Source organism: Toxorhynchites rutilus, chromosome 3 (assembly GCF_029784135.1).
Source record: "Toxorhynchites rutilus septentrionalis strain SRP chromosome 3, ASM2978413v1, whole genome shotgun sequence".
Taxonomy (NCBI): Eukaryota; Metazoa; Arthropoda; class Insecta; order Diptera; family Culicidae; genus Toxorhynchites; species Toxorhynchites rutilus.
Window position 1 is genome coordinate 260,557,162 of NC_073746.1, and position 17,199 is coordinate 260,574,360.

Genomic DNA, 17,199 nt, shown 5'->3' on the forward strand with positions numbered 1-17,199 from the left:
GTCTGGTAATGGACGACGAAACCTACGTCAAAGCGGACTTTCGTCAGCTGCCGGGCCTGTTGTTCTTCTCCGCAGAGGACAAATTCAGCGTTCCGGAGGAGATTCGCAAGCAGAAACTATCCAAGTTTGCCAAAAAGTACATGGTGTGGCAAGCGATCTGCTCTTGCGGAAAGCGGAGCGCCCCCTTCGTGATGACCGGCACGGTAAACGGGCAGGTTTACCTTAAGGAGTGCCTACAGAAGCGCTTACTACCACTATTGAAGCAGCACGACCATTCTGGCCGGATCTCGCTTCGTGCCACTATTCAAAGGACGTGTTGGAGTGGTACGAAGCCAACGGGGTCACCTTCGTGCCAAAGGAAATGATCCCGCCCAACGCGCCGGAGCTTCGCCCAATAGAGAAATATTGGGCGATTATGAAGCAGGCCCTCCGGAAGAACCCAAAAGTTGTTAAATCGGAGGCGGACTTCAAGAGAAAATGGATTTCTGTTAAAAAAAACTACAACCTGACGTTGTACAGAACCTTATGGACGGGGTAAAGAGGAAGGTGCGAGCATACGGGCTTGGGATCGAAGTATGAATAAAAAGAAAATGCCAAAAGTTGTTTAATAGTTTTCATTTTACTGTCTAAAATTTTCAAAAAGATCGGTCTACTGGGCGAATTTCTACAGCGTTTTTTCCGTGATGCAATTTGATGTGACACACCCTTTATCAGGCAACACTAATCCAATTGTGTCAACGGAACCTGAATGATAATTACCAAACTTCGTTCACGAAAAAATGTAACTTGAAATGAATATCGGAATTTCGTTCGCACCATAAATCGAGACGGATAAAAACTCTAAATAGACGGCCAAAGTATTTAAACACTACTCGAGACATATCCTTATTGAATTTTTGTGCTGTTATTCAGATTTATAACAATCTGTATCTTTCTACCTGTAATTAAACCATTTCGCTGAATAGTAGCTTACAATGGAAGATATTTTGTATCGTTAGTACCGTACCGTCATTCGCGGTCGTGATTTCGGTTTAACGACAGTCATTAATTAACCTATTTCCATTGAATCAAGCGTAGAAAGGATTGCTTTAAGAAATAATTAAAATGTCAACAGAGACTATAATGGTATCATTAATCACCATAAAACATCAAATTATTCTGTGCCGTCGTCAATTTTACTGTAGCTCTGGCAGGCTGACTTGGTCATGGATTCTTAAGCTTGTCATATATTTCCGAGAGCAACTTAAAATAATATCTCGGCATAGGTATCTCACATGGGGGCAACGTGCAGTCATGTCTATTATTTATAGCGGAAAGTGCTGACAATTTCATTGCCATTTTGTGAACGTCTTCATATGCTTATATTCATACCGAACAAGGCACACTGCTAAAAATAATCGCCATTTCAACAGCTCACGTCACAGCTCATGTCACTAACAAGCCACGTTCCGATGATACAACAGTTCAAATATTAAAGAGGTAACTCATTTTTTTCTCTACCTTTGGCTCCAGTCGAATCCGCCTTTCAGAAGGTATGGCAAATATTCGACTGTTGGAAAAGAAAACACACAGACGAACGATAACAATTTCTGAAGCCTGGGTCCCCACATTTATTGTCCCGATCCCCACTCATGAATCAGCAATGAAGTCCACCAGTGTTCCGTTCCATGGGTGAAGACGGATCATTTGCGCGTATTTCTCTCCCGACAAGCGAGATGATTAATGGACGGAAGTACATATTTCACACCGCACAAATCGTCTCGAGAGGAGCACTTTTTTTTTCTTTGGATGACAACTGTATTGGTTTTCAGGTTTATTTACCACTCAATCTCTGCTCGTTTCGGACGATAAAAAGAGAATCTCGTATAACGAATGTTTGCACGGTGGTTCTGACGGATGCTGGCAGCATCCAGTGGGCTCTGGCGTTGAGATTTTCCATTAACATTGCTTATCCAATTAGGGGGATTGAGAAGGTAAGGACGAAATGGCATGTGTTAACATGTTATGATGACGGCGCCAGTGGTTGTGTGGTTAGCGTAACAGCCTCACAATCCGATCGGCGTGGGTTCAATCCCAGCTGGCGTCGTTGGAATTTTCTGAGGCGAAAAATCTCTGGTTACGTCTTCCTTCGGAGGGGAAGTAAAAGAAGTTGGCCCGGCTCATGAGTTGTTGAGTCTGATAGGTAGGAACAGGTGGAGTCGCCTCCCTGATGTCAGTGATTGGCACTGAAGTGGCGGAAATAGGCCGACGAAAAATAAGCGAAGATAAAAAAAAAACATGTTATGATGACTCTGACCAGTTGAGATAAGTTGATATTCTAGTTCATAACATTTATAACACAACAACTTATCTCGCAAGAAACTCTAGTGACATGGAACCCGAAACTAATGTTCATTTTAATACATTAATTTTCGGCCGCTCGACGGTGCTGCGCGACCGTAAAGTGCAACTGTAACTGAAGAGGAAGACCGAGAGTAAGGTGGCATCATCATTCTGCAACTTCGATCGGAGCATCCAGCAAAACGGTGAAGTGCCCGACCATAATGGACATTTCTATGTAGAAGCGTCAGTTGAGGCCTGCCGTGTCCGAGCAGCTGAAGGTGGTGGTATACCTAACTTTTCGGCGAAGGGCCAACGTCGTGGTCTTGGCACTAGATGGTAACGACTGGCAGGCGACCACGTACTTTACGTCCCCCACCAAGGATATATCTCCCACAATAAGTTCTCTAAGAAGGTCCTTCTGTGACTGACGATCAGCAAAAAGGAAATGTCCAACCCACTGATCTTTCCTTCGAGGCTTGCGATGAACAGGAAGATATACAGTACGAAGTGCCTACGATGTGGTCTTTTGGTTGGCCCTGGCCTCGGTAAAAAAAAGGTCACTGACTGAAGTTAAACAATGTACTAAAGACCCCCTACACTCCTAACTACTTCCAGCGATCAATAGAATTTTTTTTGAGCAAACCAAAAAAGGAAAATCTACACCCATAACTTTAAAAATTCCTTCAATTATTTTTTTTTCATCGCCATCCGAAATTAGTAGTTTTTTTTTCAATGGAATGCTAGTTTGTACGGTTGATATTGAAGAAGGACACGCGTCTGAGTTCGCCATTTTGGAGGCGGCTCATAATAGCGTCTGATTCAGATTGGACGGCTGACGGATATAACATTGAGTCTCATCAGCTATACCTCATGAAACAGACCCATCGCAGAATTAGGTAGCCTAAAGCAAGGCGATGTACCGAATCATTAGTCAACAAACCTGAAATTCGAATAAGTGATCTCAGCATTCAACAATTAGTATAGGACACGAAACTCAAACGTTGGATCTAAAACTGCATAGTGAATATAGACATGGCAGCCCTCAAAGAAGCGGGTTAAGAGATTTGCAAGAACAAGAAAAGGAGGATTTCCGTGTATGTGCCACCTTCAAATACTACATCTTCCATAGTCATAGTATGGCGGCTACAAAAAGTGGTTCATGGTGCTAGATCTTATTCTCTTCATTTCTTGTCCTTTGAGATGCTTAATTTGATAGGTCAGCAGCTCCCAAAGGTGTTCAGAAATTTTCCATAATTTTCAAAACATTTTTTTATTGATATTTTCCAATCGTTAACTTTTACGGTGTTCAGGATCTTGATAATATCACTTAACTCACTTTTCTGATCATTCAATAAAATATCCTGGAATTTTTCTACCATTTGTTGTGTAGTTACTTCTTTTGGTCTTTCGCCGCGTTCACAATTGAAAACATCTGTCAGATCATCATACATATTTATATCATGAAGGTTTATGTTTTCAAAATAGTGCACCTAATATTTTGAAAACATAATCTTTGACGATTTACCGATTTATAATATATGGCGACTATCGTACTGTTGACATTGACATTGACATTTGAAGGTGACACATGTATTTGAAATGCTTGTACTTCAGTTGCAGTTCTTTTGATTGGAATGTAATCAACCAATATTATCATCTCATTGATAAATTTCGAATTTTGTATTGTAAAAATGCCATTTGCAGAAAGTTTTATTGTCTCTTTTTTCTAAAGAGTTTGCTTATTTGGTTCAGCAGTCTTCCTAAAAACACTTACACATGTCCACGCGATGTGAAAATTCAACGTTTTTGTTTGAACACGAACATGCTTTTCGCTAGTGTTGAATGTTTACCCCAAACACAAACAGCGATACTCAAACATAAACATTCGTTTCTCACATCATAAACAAACACGATGTTTATAATTCAAGCACATCATGTCCACACATACTACCCGTTGTCGCAGTATTCATTGCTATCGTTTCGTTTCTTTTCATGCACGGAAAAAAATCCTTCTAAAACATTTCTTTGTAGAGCACTTTTTCATAAAAAATAACTACAAGTTTAGTTCGTATTGCAACAATTACGCAGTGTTTTATGTGAAACACGGAAGACTGCTTTTCAGAAACAATTGTTTTGATTTAAATAGACGATAAAAACATAGAAAGGCACAACTTAAACATTCAATTGAAAGTACCTAAGCCCCACTGAGATAAACACTGATAAACGGCGGCGACTATAATTAACAGAACAGAACTCCGACAGATAAACGACCAATATGACAAGGTAGCTTTACACATGACAATGTCAGACCTCATTTTAATGGATCTGTCAAGAATTATATAAGAAGAGTGAAATGGGAAGTTCTGCCTCGTCCGCCATATCTCCCAGAAATTTCTCCCTAAGATTACTATTTTATGACTATCGCCTGAAAGATGAAAATAATCCAATAAGTCACATCTGTACGCCTAATAGTAGGAGAAGGATGCCCTAATCCGACCGGTGACCCTGAACCGACCACCCCTTGGATCTCAGGGATGGCGCTACCTACCGAATTTTAGCAGTGTCAAATCAAAGGCGTCATAATAGATTTTCGACCGGTATGGAAAATGAGTTACACGTTGTTTTATATGGCCAAAAATTACAAAACTAGGCAATTCCGATAGCTTGTGGTCTGATAAACAAAATAAGCTTTATAGGGGAACCGCGGGTAAGTTGATTTGTATAGTTGCATTATAATTTTCAAATTGCTGTTGATGGGAATCCCTTCTACATGCTATTCTATAATATAAATACCATCCTATGACAATGAATACTGATCAAAAGTGGAATAGGGAAACAAAAGCCGGAAATCAAACATGATTCCGCATGTGGATGTGATTTTTGGTGCTTCGATATTAAGCATTTTGATTGGTTTAATTGCAAAATTGATTCGCTGATGGTTATATTTCGATTCGTTAGTTGACAGAGAAGCGATATTAGGTATGTACGGAAAAGTAAAATCATTCGTAAGTGGTAAATTTAAATTATTGAAAAAATTGCACTGGTGGGGTTGAAATGGACAGACACATCCATAATCACATCCAATGCATGATGGAAATTGAAGGGAAGAATATTCAACTCTGTTTTATATCGCTTCCTCTTTTTGTTCTATTTCAGTTGCTGGACACACAAACACTGAGAGAGAGTGAAATTATTCCTCTCGCGAGCGATAAACTTTTACGCTTCGTATATTACTAACCTGTCCACATTTCCCCCACTACATGTCCATTATACCCTCATCGATAAAAATGTTCTACTTTTCGGCTTGTTTTAATTTCAGTAAAAAACATAGAAAAACACATTTCTATAAAACATTTGGCCAATTATTTCGAAAACCAGTATATTGAACTGTAAGAAACTGCTTTTAAGTTTTGGAAAACATGAGTTTCCAAAGATACAATTGAAGTTCTTCTTAACATGTCCGTTTTACCCCCATTTTCCCTACATTGAATCTACCTTTCGGCTTTAGTACACGACATTTGATTATTTGAAAAAAGTCGGATGGGTGATAAATCGACTGCAGAAAGGTGTTCCTCAACCGAACCTTCAATACTGTTCCGAAAACGATTGCCTGTTTTTCGGCCATATTGCTGATTTATAGCCACGGCATACAAAGTAAGGTAATACACTCCTGATAGCTAGCACCAAGTTTCGCCAGTCCATAGTGATAACGTCGCTACAATCTAGCTCCAGATGAAGAACACTTTTTGACGTAGGAATACGTCTTTGATTTTTACGAAAAATAAACGAAAAATGAACAGATTTCAAATGCATATTAGGCAACATCGTTATTGCGATATATGTTATACTATATACCATTAGATAGAAAATTCATTTAACAATTTTTATATCTGAGACATCAACAGTGGAAATGATGATGATGATGGTCCCGCCTTCTTCCCCTACAGAGGTTTGAGCAAGACGAGTTATCTAAAAGATTTTTTTGTGGTTTTCTCATTATTGAAATCAGTTTAGCAAAAAAAAACCAACTGATTTTATTTACAGATATAAGTACAAAATATTACAATGTTAAAAGACAAGCCAATACTCAGTTTTATCCGCCACAGAGCCGAGGTCCCGACAAGGCCCTTGCAGCCAAATGGTCCACCAAGACACAAGTCCAACCGCCAGCCTTGTTTTGAATTGACTTTGACTATCCCCATCCAGAGAAATCGTGAAAATTATCTTTAAGAATCATTTTTAGAACTTTATAATCTTTTTTTTATAATACTGATATCTTAATTTGGTTAAATATAAAAATTATCTATTAGATAAATCGGCCAGTTCAAACCTTTGTAGGGGTATGAGGTGGGTCATCATCATCATCTTACAAAACTTTTGAATCCTTATCCTTTATATCTGTACGAAGCGCGCGACGCTCAAACTTATGTAGACTACTTTAATTTTTTTTCAACTACTACAATGTAAAAACAACAAAATAAAAATAGTCCATCATCACCAAGATAATAGATAATAGAGACGAATAAAATTGAAAAACAAAAAATATAACCTAAAAGAAAATTTGTTCAAAATTGTGTAAACAATATAATCCGTTTAAAAAAACTTCGTCAGGTCATACATTGAGAATAACAAAAACAAAAAAAAAACTGTTCACATTAAGATATCCGTTCGTATAAAACTTCGTCAGTCAAAATCGTTGTCAAAAATAAAAAAAAATTTTTGGCTGTTAGGAAAATACAGCTTTAACGTGTGAAATACAGCTTCTCTTAAATTCTGCTAATGTTGCGTTGGCATCGAGTTGAAAACATTTACTCCTTCAAAATATAGCGAATTTTGTTATCCACATGTTAAGAAATGTGTTGTTTTTATTTCATCCGCGTTTCTAGAATTATATCTATGAAAGTCACTACCCCTCTCAACTCGATCACACAAATATCGAGGCAGAAAACCATTAACTAACTTAAAATGAACACCATAGTTAAATAATTACTTCTTTGCTTCACAGATAACCATTGCAGAGCGTCCAGCATCGAATATGAGAAAGTGAACCTGCTACATTGTAAAATCAAACGCATTATTTTATTCTGCAAGCGCTGTAATCTCGATATTTACGTTTCATTGGCCAAAAAACAAAATGGAAGAACAAAAGTCTAGATAAGGAGAGATGACTGATTTGTACAGCTGTATTTTACTGCAAATAGTTATATTGTTATTAGTCGACACAAAATTCCATACTTCTTGACAATTTTCTTGATGACATTATCAATGTGTGTATTGAACTTAAGTTTGTCATCAATATTCACGCCAAAATATCTAATCTCCCGAACTTGTAATTCCGAAGTGCTTAATCGTGTTCAACAACAAGGGCCAAGAAATTGTCTCGAAAGCGCGCTTTAGATCCAAGAAAACAGCAACAATCGTGTCTTTACCTTCTAAACAATAAGGGTGGTGTAGATGGTGTAGTGCGTTAGTAAGATGACTCATTTCATCATTTCAGAAAATCATTATTTCAGCAATACCAAGGTGATATTGTTATGGTCCACGGTATCAGTGTGTGTGACGTGAAATAAAGTCTGCAAACGAACATTATTTCACCAAACAAACTAATACTCCCGATGATTTAATATAAGACTAATAGTAAGAATAAGACAATGGAATGGAATCACAATATCAGAGTTATCCATTAAAAATAAAGCAGCGTCATTATTTGATATGTATTTTGCCTCAAACTATCACGGAATCGTGAGTAGTTTCAACATTTCTTTGTTTGACGATTATGAGTACATGAGGGAGTTTCAAACGAGTTAAAATAGCAGATTTCTGACCAATAAAAATAATTACATTAAAAAAAATTGTTCCAAACTATTGCCATCGCAATTTAGGGGGTCGGGTCAGGCCCACTTCCCCCTATATGATGTTCTATAATTAGGACGTCCTGAAAAAAAATTCTTAGCGCTTTTGTAACCAAAGTTCCACTATTTAGTTCACTTATTGTCACTGTCAAGGTTTATACGTAGTTGTGACTTTTATTTTGAAGAGCACAGTCAATATATAATATATCTAATTTTTTTCTTAGGAGTTGCGTATTGAAGCATATTCCCCTAAATGATGAATGACAAGATAATGTGACAAATAATACATCAAAATCGAAACAAATCATGATTGAAGTAAACTGGTTTGTGATCGTGGAACCAATGTAATATGACATAACGTTTGCTCATTCAATTCAATATGATTATTTATGGTACACAAAACATATTAATAATGTTACTTCAATCTACTCAGAATCGTTACATGTACACGTTTACAGTTCCACATTTTACCGCAAGACACTTTAACACCAGAAGCGTGTCCAAAAATATTCATCTTTGAGTGGTTTGAGTACCGCAGCATGTTGGATATGAATGATGATGTTCAGAGTCAGACGAATCATCATCATCAGACATTTCCCTTCGGAAACATGGGATTATAAAAGGGTTTTACCTTTATTGTGTGCTTTTGATGTTGTGTTTGCGTCCGGATAATTTCATGTTTCACAGAATACTTCCCTCAAGTAAATTCTTTGAACGAGAAGAAAACAACCGTCACGAATTAATAATCATCTTTCTGGAAAAAAATCAACTCGTGCTTGTTCGAATGTCTACAGTCGTAACGAGCTTGATGTTACATCTTCGTTCAAATAAAATTCTGACAACTACTGTCAGTGTCCTTTCTAACGGATGAACCAATTTTCACAGCTCGTCTATGAAGGGAAGAATTCTGTCGATAAAGATCTAAACTCTAATATCCAACCATCGTGTCCTTTCTGTCGTCAAGGGCCATTACAAAATATTTGAGGAAACCCTCAAGGGGAGCGGTAAATGCATACGAGGAAAAGAAGCCATTCTCCCATGTTTCATTGCGCTATCCATGCCGTATAGCTGTATAAAGGACAACGGAACTAGAGCCACTTCTATCAGCCTGGTGTGTACTCTTGTGTCACTTGTCATCGGATCTGAGCGATCGGGGATCAGTGTATCAACCGGCATCAGTGTTGCCACAACGGTTGAAGAGCAATGCCCGTCAAAATGGTGTAGAATGAACGATGTATTCAAGATTATCTGCCAACATTGATTCAACTGATAGTAGGGCAAGCTGGGAGTTGTTACACGGAGGGGTTATACATATCCTATTGTAACTTCACTCTAAAAAGCACATAATTGTCATACCTCCTGGTTGAAAACGAATCGATAGTGATGGCGAAAGTAGAAAACTAGTAGAACAAAACAAAACATTTCGATCGTGAAAATGCTCATCAACCGAATACGGTTTGTTTTCAGTGATGAACAGCACACAAAATGATTTCATACAGTTCACAAAATTACAGGTTGGAAAACAATATAACATATTCGTACTCGAATCAAGTTTTTCAATTTCGCGCTCAACTTCAGTGTTGCATACCTCATATGTGGTTCCGTTCTCAGACTCGTGTTTCTCATTTTAGACACCCAGCGGATGATTGCTCTCGAAAGGTTAACTAATATACGTTCTCGAAACAACTACTTTTCTTATTACTTTTTTCAACTTTCCCGTTTCTTAAATTATTTCAAATTTGCGATTTTTCAAGAGTCCCTTTGTGGGTGGGAGTTCGCACAACAAATGAAAATGCGATCGACAATGAGTTATATTTTTATATCTACGTCTCCTTATTCATAGAATGACGAATCATTCATATGTATTTGTTGTGATTTAATTGCTAAAATGCTCTTTGATAGTTTCTCACCATAACTGTGCAATATTATTGCGCTAATAATTATATATTATTAACGTCGGTGTGAAGCGTTTTGTTAATTAAAACAATTTTCTCCCATGTAGCAGATGCGGCACATGTTCCACACATAAAAATAAAGGATGCCTTCGTCCACCACACCGATGTCACGCTGTGCTGCAGGATATTCGCCATGTTTCGTAGTCATAAATTTCCTTTAACGACATTTACCATTACTCTTACATATAGTGAACAAAACACAGCAGCTCATTGCAATGGTTGACTCCTAGCTTCAATTAGCCAATTCGTGTAACCTTTAATTGCGTACGACACATCTGGGCAGAAAACAATAATCTTGTGTGCTCATTTGTTTTCATTATAGGGTTATAGAGGAACAAGTGTGTATCGTCGTTAGCTAATAATTTTTTGTATAACAATCAATTCATTGCGATGTAAGTTTTGTTATGATCCGATAAGATTCAAAGTATTTGCGACATGTGGAAGTTGAAATGCGAAAACTAATTTAACATAAGACACCCAATCCAAATTTCAATAAGACACACCCAATTAGTGCGGACAGGTAAAAATCTGGCTTTGGATGTGATTATGTAAACGCGAACTATCGACCACACGACGAAACAATAATCCTAAACTCTCATGCGTCAGATTATCTTTAGGTTACTTGAAAAGGAAAACCCGTACAATTAATTGGACTTATATTCTATATATTCAATTATTTATCGCACGTACTTTTCATCAAAATCCAATCGACGATGGAAAGTTAACTGTGAGAATGCTGAGAAGGTAACCGATAAAACATCTCTAAAACCAATCGAACCATTCAATGCGTAGACTTCGCGGCGATGAACCGAGAGAACTTCTCTAAAACCTATCGACCCGGCGATTTATTCCGAAACTCAGCCACCAAACTCGGTCCTTCCGATTACCATCTGTTTTCATCGGTGGGACACACTCTCGCTGTGTATCATTTAAATTCATTCGAAAATTGCTCGATGACTGGTTTGGCTGAAAAAAAAACAATTGTTTTTTTAGCAGCATCCGTAAATTGCCCTTAAAATGGGAGGTTTGCAGCTACTAATGGTAGTTTCATCAAACAACAAACATCAAACAAAAAATGGAACTATTCGAGAACAATAAACGTAAATTTTTTACTTTTGACGAATATCTGAGAACCACTACATCGGTTTGGCATGGAATGACTGTATAGGGTAGGGCGGGGCTAATTGGTCATATGGGTAAGTTGGTCAGTGACGATATGTTGGAATCTGAGCGTCCAAAAAATTAGCGATCTATGGATGAAAAATAGCGAATAGTTAATACAAAAAAATAAGCAAATCGAAAAAACTTTTTATTAAGCAGGTTCAAAAATACGGACATGGTTCCGATTTCGCCAAAAATCATTCATGGTTTGCGCATTTTAAAATGTGTTCTAAAACTGGTCATTAACCATGAAAAAAATCGGCTCAAACGTAAAACAAAGCTTTATAGTACGTATTAGCTTTAATTGTTAATGGAAATCGCTTTTAAAATTATTTTTGTTGAATTTTCATGAATATTCTTTTTCATATATAGAGGTGCTAGTTGGTCACACAAATTGCTCGTTTGAGAGCAACTCATTTAAAATTTTCAGGTATGTCGTGTTTCATTACGCAAGCTATAATTAAATATAGGAAGCATATGTTTTACTGCTAAACCTAGTGTATTTGAAACGAGACAACCACCAAACAAACCACTTGCAATATAATTGTCATATTTATATTTTTTGCTGTAAAATTTTCATTAAATATAGTAAACGCTATCATTGAATATCAGAACTCACAATAATGCATTGAGTAATGTAGCATACCTGGAGGCTATTTCTATATACTTTGGGTACAAATGTCATCAAAACAAATGCAAGCAAGAATGCAAGCGGTTGTGCGTCGCAGGGATGCCAGGTAGTTTTTTTCAAAAGTCTTGACATGGTACGAGAAAATGTCTTCACCATAATATCGGAGGAAGTTCTTCACACAAAAACGGAACTGTGATAACTCTATTTGTTTATTTTAGCTTTGAAATTTTGGTTGTAACTCAAACCATATCCATGAAACTAATTGTAGAAAAGGCATGTAACCGGAAGAGCTTCGATTTGTGAAGTGGTTCAGAATGAAGACATGTCTCCTAACCTGGCATCTGTGGTTCGCCACAAAGTGGAAGAGAGACGAAATCGCTAGAAAAGATTGTCTGACTAATTTTCAACGATGATAATTTAAAATTTTCATTAGTTTGTTTTATTACTTGCTACATGATATTAGTTAACTGTTTTTGTTTTGATTTAATTAATTTATTTATAACGAAGGAAACTTCTAATGGAAGAAAGCTTATTATTTGCTCAAAAATAATATGCCTATTATTGACCAATTTACCCCGTGTGTGGGGTTAGTTGATAAATTTATTCTGAAATATGAAAACGTTAAATAAAAGAAAAATGTCAAATAATTGATTCTCTGGTTATTTTTCATTGAAAGGGTAAAAGGTGAGCTTCATGTGGTACATAACATTCCAACGAAAAACTTCGTACTACAAAGTTATAACCAAATTTATTCAAAAATGCTAGCCACGCCCTACCCTACTTTCTGCTTTCTGCCTTTCTGTTTGATTCTCATGGGCTTGGAAATTACTGAACCAATTGGCGTGAAAATTTGTATGTAAGGATTTTTGGGGCTGGGGAAGATTTTTATGATGGTTCGAGACCCCTACCCCTCTCTAAGAGGGAATTGCCATATACAAATTTCTGCATAGTTCGGGGACTAATCATGCAAATGGTACTTTATATTGCAAGTGAAGATATTAGGGGAAAGAAATGTTTTTATGGTGATTCGACACTCCTCCTTCCTCTCTAAGGGAGGGCTGGTATACAAATGAAACAAAAAATTCCGGTTAACTCGAAAACTAATCAAGAAAATGGCGGTGGCTTGGCTGCTATACAAATGAAACACAAATTTCTGCGCAACTCGAGAACTAATTAAGCGAACGGATCCAAATTTGGCATATGGAGGTTTCAAGGGGCAATAAATGTTTTTGTGGTGTTTCAACAAATTGTGTAATGACCACACTATGTATAATTTTCATATAATTCTATGCGGTTTGTTGCGTAAAGAAATCCTAGGTGTACTTTGGAGGCTGTTTTGAACGAGTATATGAGGCAGGTCTTCGTGATATTCCTGCCGATAACTGAGAACTGAGAACTGAGAAGTGAAATGATTTTAAAGTGCTTCTGCATTGATGGTTGGGGGTGGGGTCATAATACCTAAAAAAGCTGCCATTGCTATTTTTCGACAGGGACTTAAAAATCAACAAATACCAGTTTCAACAAGTCTTCAGAGTCCATTTGCTGCTGTACCAAGGAATTGCTTTGGACAGTATTCAGTGCCGGCGCCGTGTTCCATCTGCACCTCTAAATGGACCACATCGTCTCCCAATTTGAATCAATTGGACTTCAGCATTCAGATAGATGTTGGGAAAATTGGGTGAAGTAAAGCATATGACTTTGGACACTTCTAAGAATCGTTTGGTGTAGATCTGGAACGAAATATCGATCGAAATCGTGCGTACATCTTGTGATAGGTAAAAAAAAACTTTGCGAGCCGTGATCAAATACTAAGTCAAAATATTTGGACTGCACTAATTCCACTGTAACTTTACTACTTTGTCATGATAATAAAAAAAAACAAGTAAAATAAAGTGTATCTGTTTTATCTGTTAAATAAAGTTTATCATTACTCGGTGGCACCTTGTTCATCGCAATCAAACAACTGAATATGAATTTAAAAAAAAATAAATGTATGACATAAAAATATTTATTTCAATCAAATAAACCCAAACTTCCAAATGTAGCCTTTTTGAAATACACTCCATCAAGATTCCAAATCATCCCAAGACTAGACTCCCAATCGAGTTCTGGAATGAAAAGCCGCTATACCGAGAACCAAATATTTAACACACCCAACAAAACTACTCTTTTTACCCTTCTTCACCCTTACAAAAATAGCATTCGACAAGAACAGAGCATTTGCAGATTACGACAAGAGTTGCCAATATACAGAGGAACATGAGCCGCCCAAAGGGCACTCAGCCAGCATAATTTGACTGTCTGGAGATGATGTCAACTACAGCTAGCGGGAACTAACAACATTTTGTTCCTCTCAGCAATACGAGGAGGAACTGATATGTAAATTGAAATGAAAATTATGAATATAGTCTCATTGTTCTCAAATAGACAGATAGTCTCTTATTTACTTATCTACGTCGTATTAAATAAATGACGTGGCAAATTTTAACAAACAAAACACACCACAAAGCTTGTTGATCTCGATTATAATATTATTATATGGTCCTTGCTAGATTATTTATTTATTTAAGGTAAAATCCCCACACATCCACAGCTGAAATAACGTGGATTTAACACGACTTGATCTCACCTTCTCATCAAGATGAGCCTTCGAAAGATCCACTCGTAAAACTCGAAGCTCACCTGTTCAGAGTTCGGCAACAAAAATTGAGCTTCAAGCTATATTTCACCTCCACTCAGATGAACACAGATTCTGCCATCATATATGAATCCGATTCAATCTCACAGAGAGACCATTAAATTTGAATCCTTCTTCTCAGCACATGTGGCCACCAGCAGCTCCTACCGGGTGTGAGCTGTGATAGCTAACCGAGACGGATTTAGATGGTAAAAATAACTTTTCCAATCAATACACGTTTATGGAGGAACATCCTATCATCGACTTCAGTTCTAAAAACAAGTCCAATAAAGAAAGCAATCATATGAACCCCATTCAAAGTTGATTCCCATGTTCTCTCTCTTTTCTTCTGGGACTGAATAGAAGGATCATCATTTTTCACAACGAACACAATAATACTTTCAATGGGCTTACACAGAAAGAGAAGAAAAAACGATTGTGAAATAAGTTCTCAGCTGCAAATTTAATTGCTAGAAAACTTGTGACATTTCCATTGAGCAGATAGAGTTGGTAAATGGCGTTTCAGTAATCATCTCCTTTTACCGGAAGGTCGCCACAACATTAAGTGACAAGTGCTGTCACATGCGGCGCCCTTTTGACCAGGAGAGGAGAAATTCTTTGCACGTTCCGTAGCGTGGCTCCCGAAACATTTTCTGAATATTTTCTTCACGCAAGTGGCAAGTAACCAATTACACCCCCACAGTGTGACTGCGTATGTGGGTGAACCTTTTCGGTGTCTTCCTTCACCGTATTACGAAGCAATCCTTGCGTAACCACATATACACCATTTCAATAATTCTATTGCCGTGGAAAAGTTTCTTCTAAGCAAATATTCAGAGGTTCTCCACACCCACATTGAATATTATCAAGAAGTAGGAAAAGAAAACGTAACGCTGAATCATCAGTCACATCTGGTTTTTGGTATGTATCGCCTCAAATTGAAATTCATTCAATAGATACTCTGGAATAAAGTTCCAAATATGAGCGAGATGTGCTCTTCTCGTTAGTCAACTATTGAAAAAGATTAAAGGAATGATGAAAGGTAGCTTGTTAGAGAATAATTGTATCCTAACCGTAAAACACATGCAAAATTGGCTATAAACATGGGCTTCCATGCAAATTGAGACATAATTGGACTATAATTAACAATAATTCTCAACAAAGTTTGTTCATTACGCCCACATTCTTCAACAACATTGTAATGAAAATAATGGCAAGTTTTTTTTTACTTGCTCCTTTGAGTGCCCCGTAAAACAATATAATCATCTTCGATTAATCATACTAACAATAAATTGTCACATAGATGATCATACAAAAAATATACCTTTTATAAAGTCATCTCGACATAACCACGCTCTTTTTTACGTCTTCCCATTGCAGGAAAAGGACACAAACCAATCGATGCTGAACAAGAATCGTTCATCAAGAATCGAACGGCAACAGTGGAGAGGCAAATTCAATTTCATGATCACGGAGTTTTGCTTCGTCGCCAAGCCACTAGAACCACTGGACGCAGACCTAGGATATTGTGTCCTCCCCAATAAAAATATATTGATGCGTAAAATCTCACGGGGAGACGGGGAAAATATGACGCGTAGATGAAGAGAGTAGAACCCATCAAGCTGGAAGTTTATTGCAGCCAGCAGCGATACCAACACGATTCCCCGATAACCGACGGGGTAGAGCATTGAACTGTGTGCCATAAAAAACCTGGAACTGGGAAAAAGTTTCGCAGAATAAATTCTCGGCCCATCGTTACCTCAGAAGAACGAAGGATTAGCGAAGAGCAAGAAAATCAGCTTAAATGAATTATAGCGACCCTTATTAAACACATGTCCGTAGCAGCAGCTCTCTCTCGGTACGACATCATCAAAAACATAAACCAGGCGGTGGGAGCAACGCCAAACAAATATAGAAGTGTAAACAAATCTAATCTAAATTAGAGCGTGAGGAAGAAAAAAAACCCCAACGTGAAACAAGAAAGTGGTAAACAAAAGGCGGGAAAGATATTCTATTTTATTACGGTCTAGAAGTTGGCCGCTGCCGCTTTACCGGAACGTGATGAAGGGCCGCCCGACCCAAAGTTTTGCAAAGTGTTAAAGGGGGGATGTTACATTCGGGCTACTGATTGGACTCAACGAAAGGTGTGCACGGGGGAAAATTGGGTTCACATTAGGTGCGCACACACAGCCACACAACTACAAGAAGCAACGTTATGGCGTCGGTGGAAAATCATATCAGCTGCTTGACAGTCGTTCTTATAGCCTATTCAATGTTTTTAATTAAATGCGGTAAGTAATCTTATAAATTAGAATTTTATTGCCATCTTTTTGCCATGAGGCTACAATTAAATTGATTCACAATACCAGATCCCAAATACCAATTATATTATAAGAGTACGTTTTTTGTATCAGTAAGGGATGAACTCTTTGACAATGAGAAGCTTTAAAATATCAGAAATGGTAACTTTGTACAAATCCTGATATCAAATGGAATTTGTGAAGTTGTGGATAACGATAGTATTCCTGTATTACGATTTATTCTGATTCTCATGAAGTTACAGGGTCTTTCAGATTATACGCTCACGCAACAAATTTTAAT

The 17,199-nt window shown here is 37.4% G+C and overlaps 2 protein-coding genes across 8 annotated transcripts in view; both read left to right on the plus strand.

Moving 5' to 3' along the window:
* Positions 1-17,199, plus strand: part of LOC129773136 (uncharacterized) — a 245,130-nt gene that overhangs the window by 181,942 nt on the left and 45,989 nt on the right. For all 7 annotated transcript variants that reach the window (XM_055776705.1, XM_055776709.1, XM_055776706.1 and 4 more), the window contains one exon: positions 15,979-16,889. In XM_055776705.1, the coding sequence (XP_055632680.1) occupies positions 16,814-16,889 (76 nt within the window). In that variant the 5' untranslated portion in view covers positions 15,979-16,813. The remainder of the gene's footprint in view (positions 1-15,978; positions 16,890-17,199) is intronic.
* LOC129773126 (fructose-bisphosphate aldolase-like) overlaps positions 1-17,199 on the plus strand; it is a 609,238-nt gene that overhangs the window by 96,163 nt on the left and 495,876 nt on the right. The gene's annotated exons all lie outside the window — the stretch shown is intronic.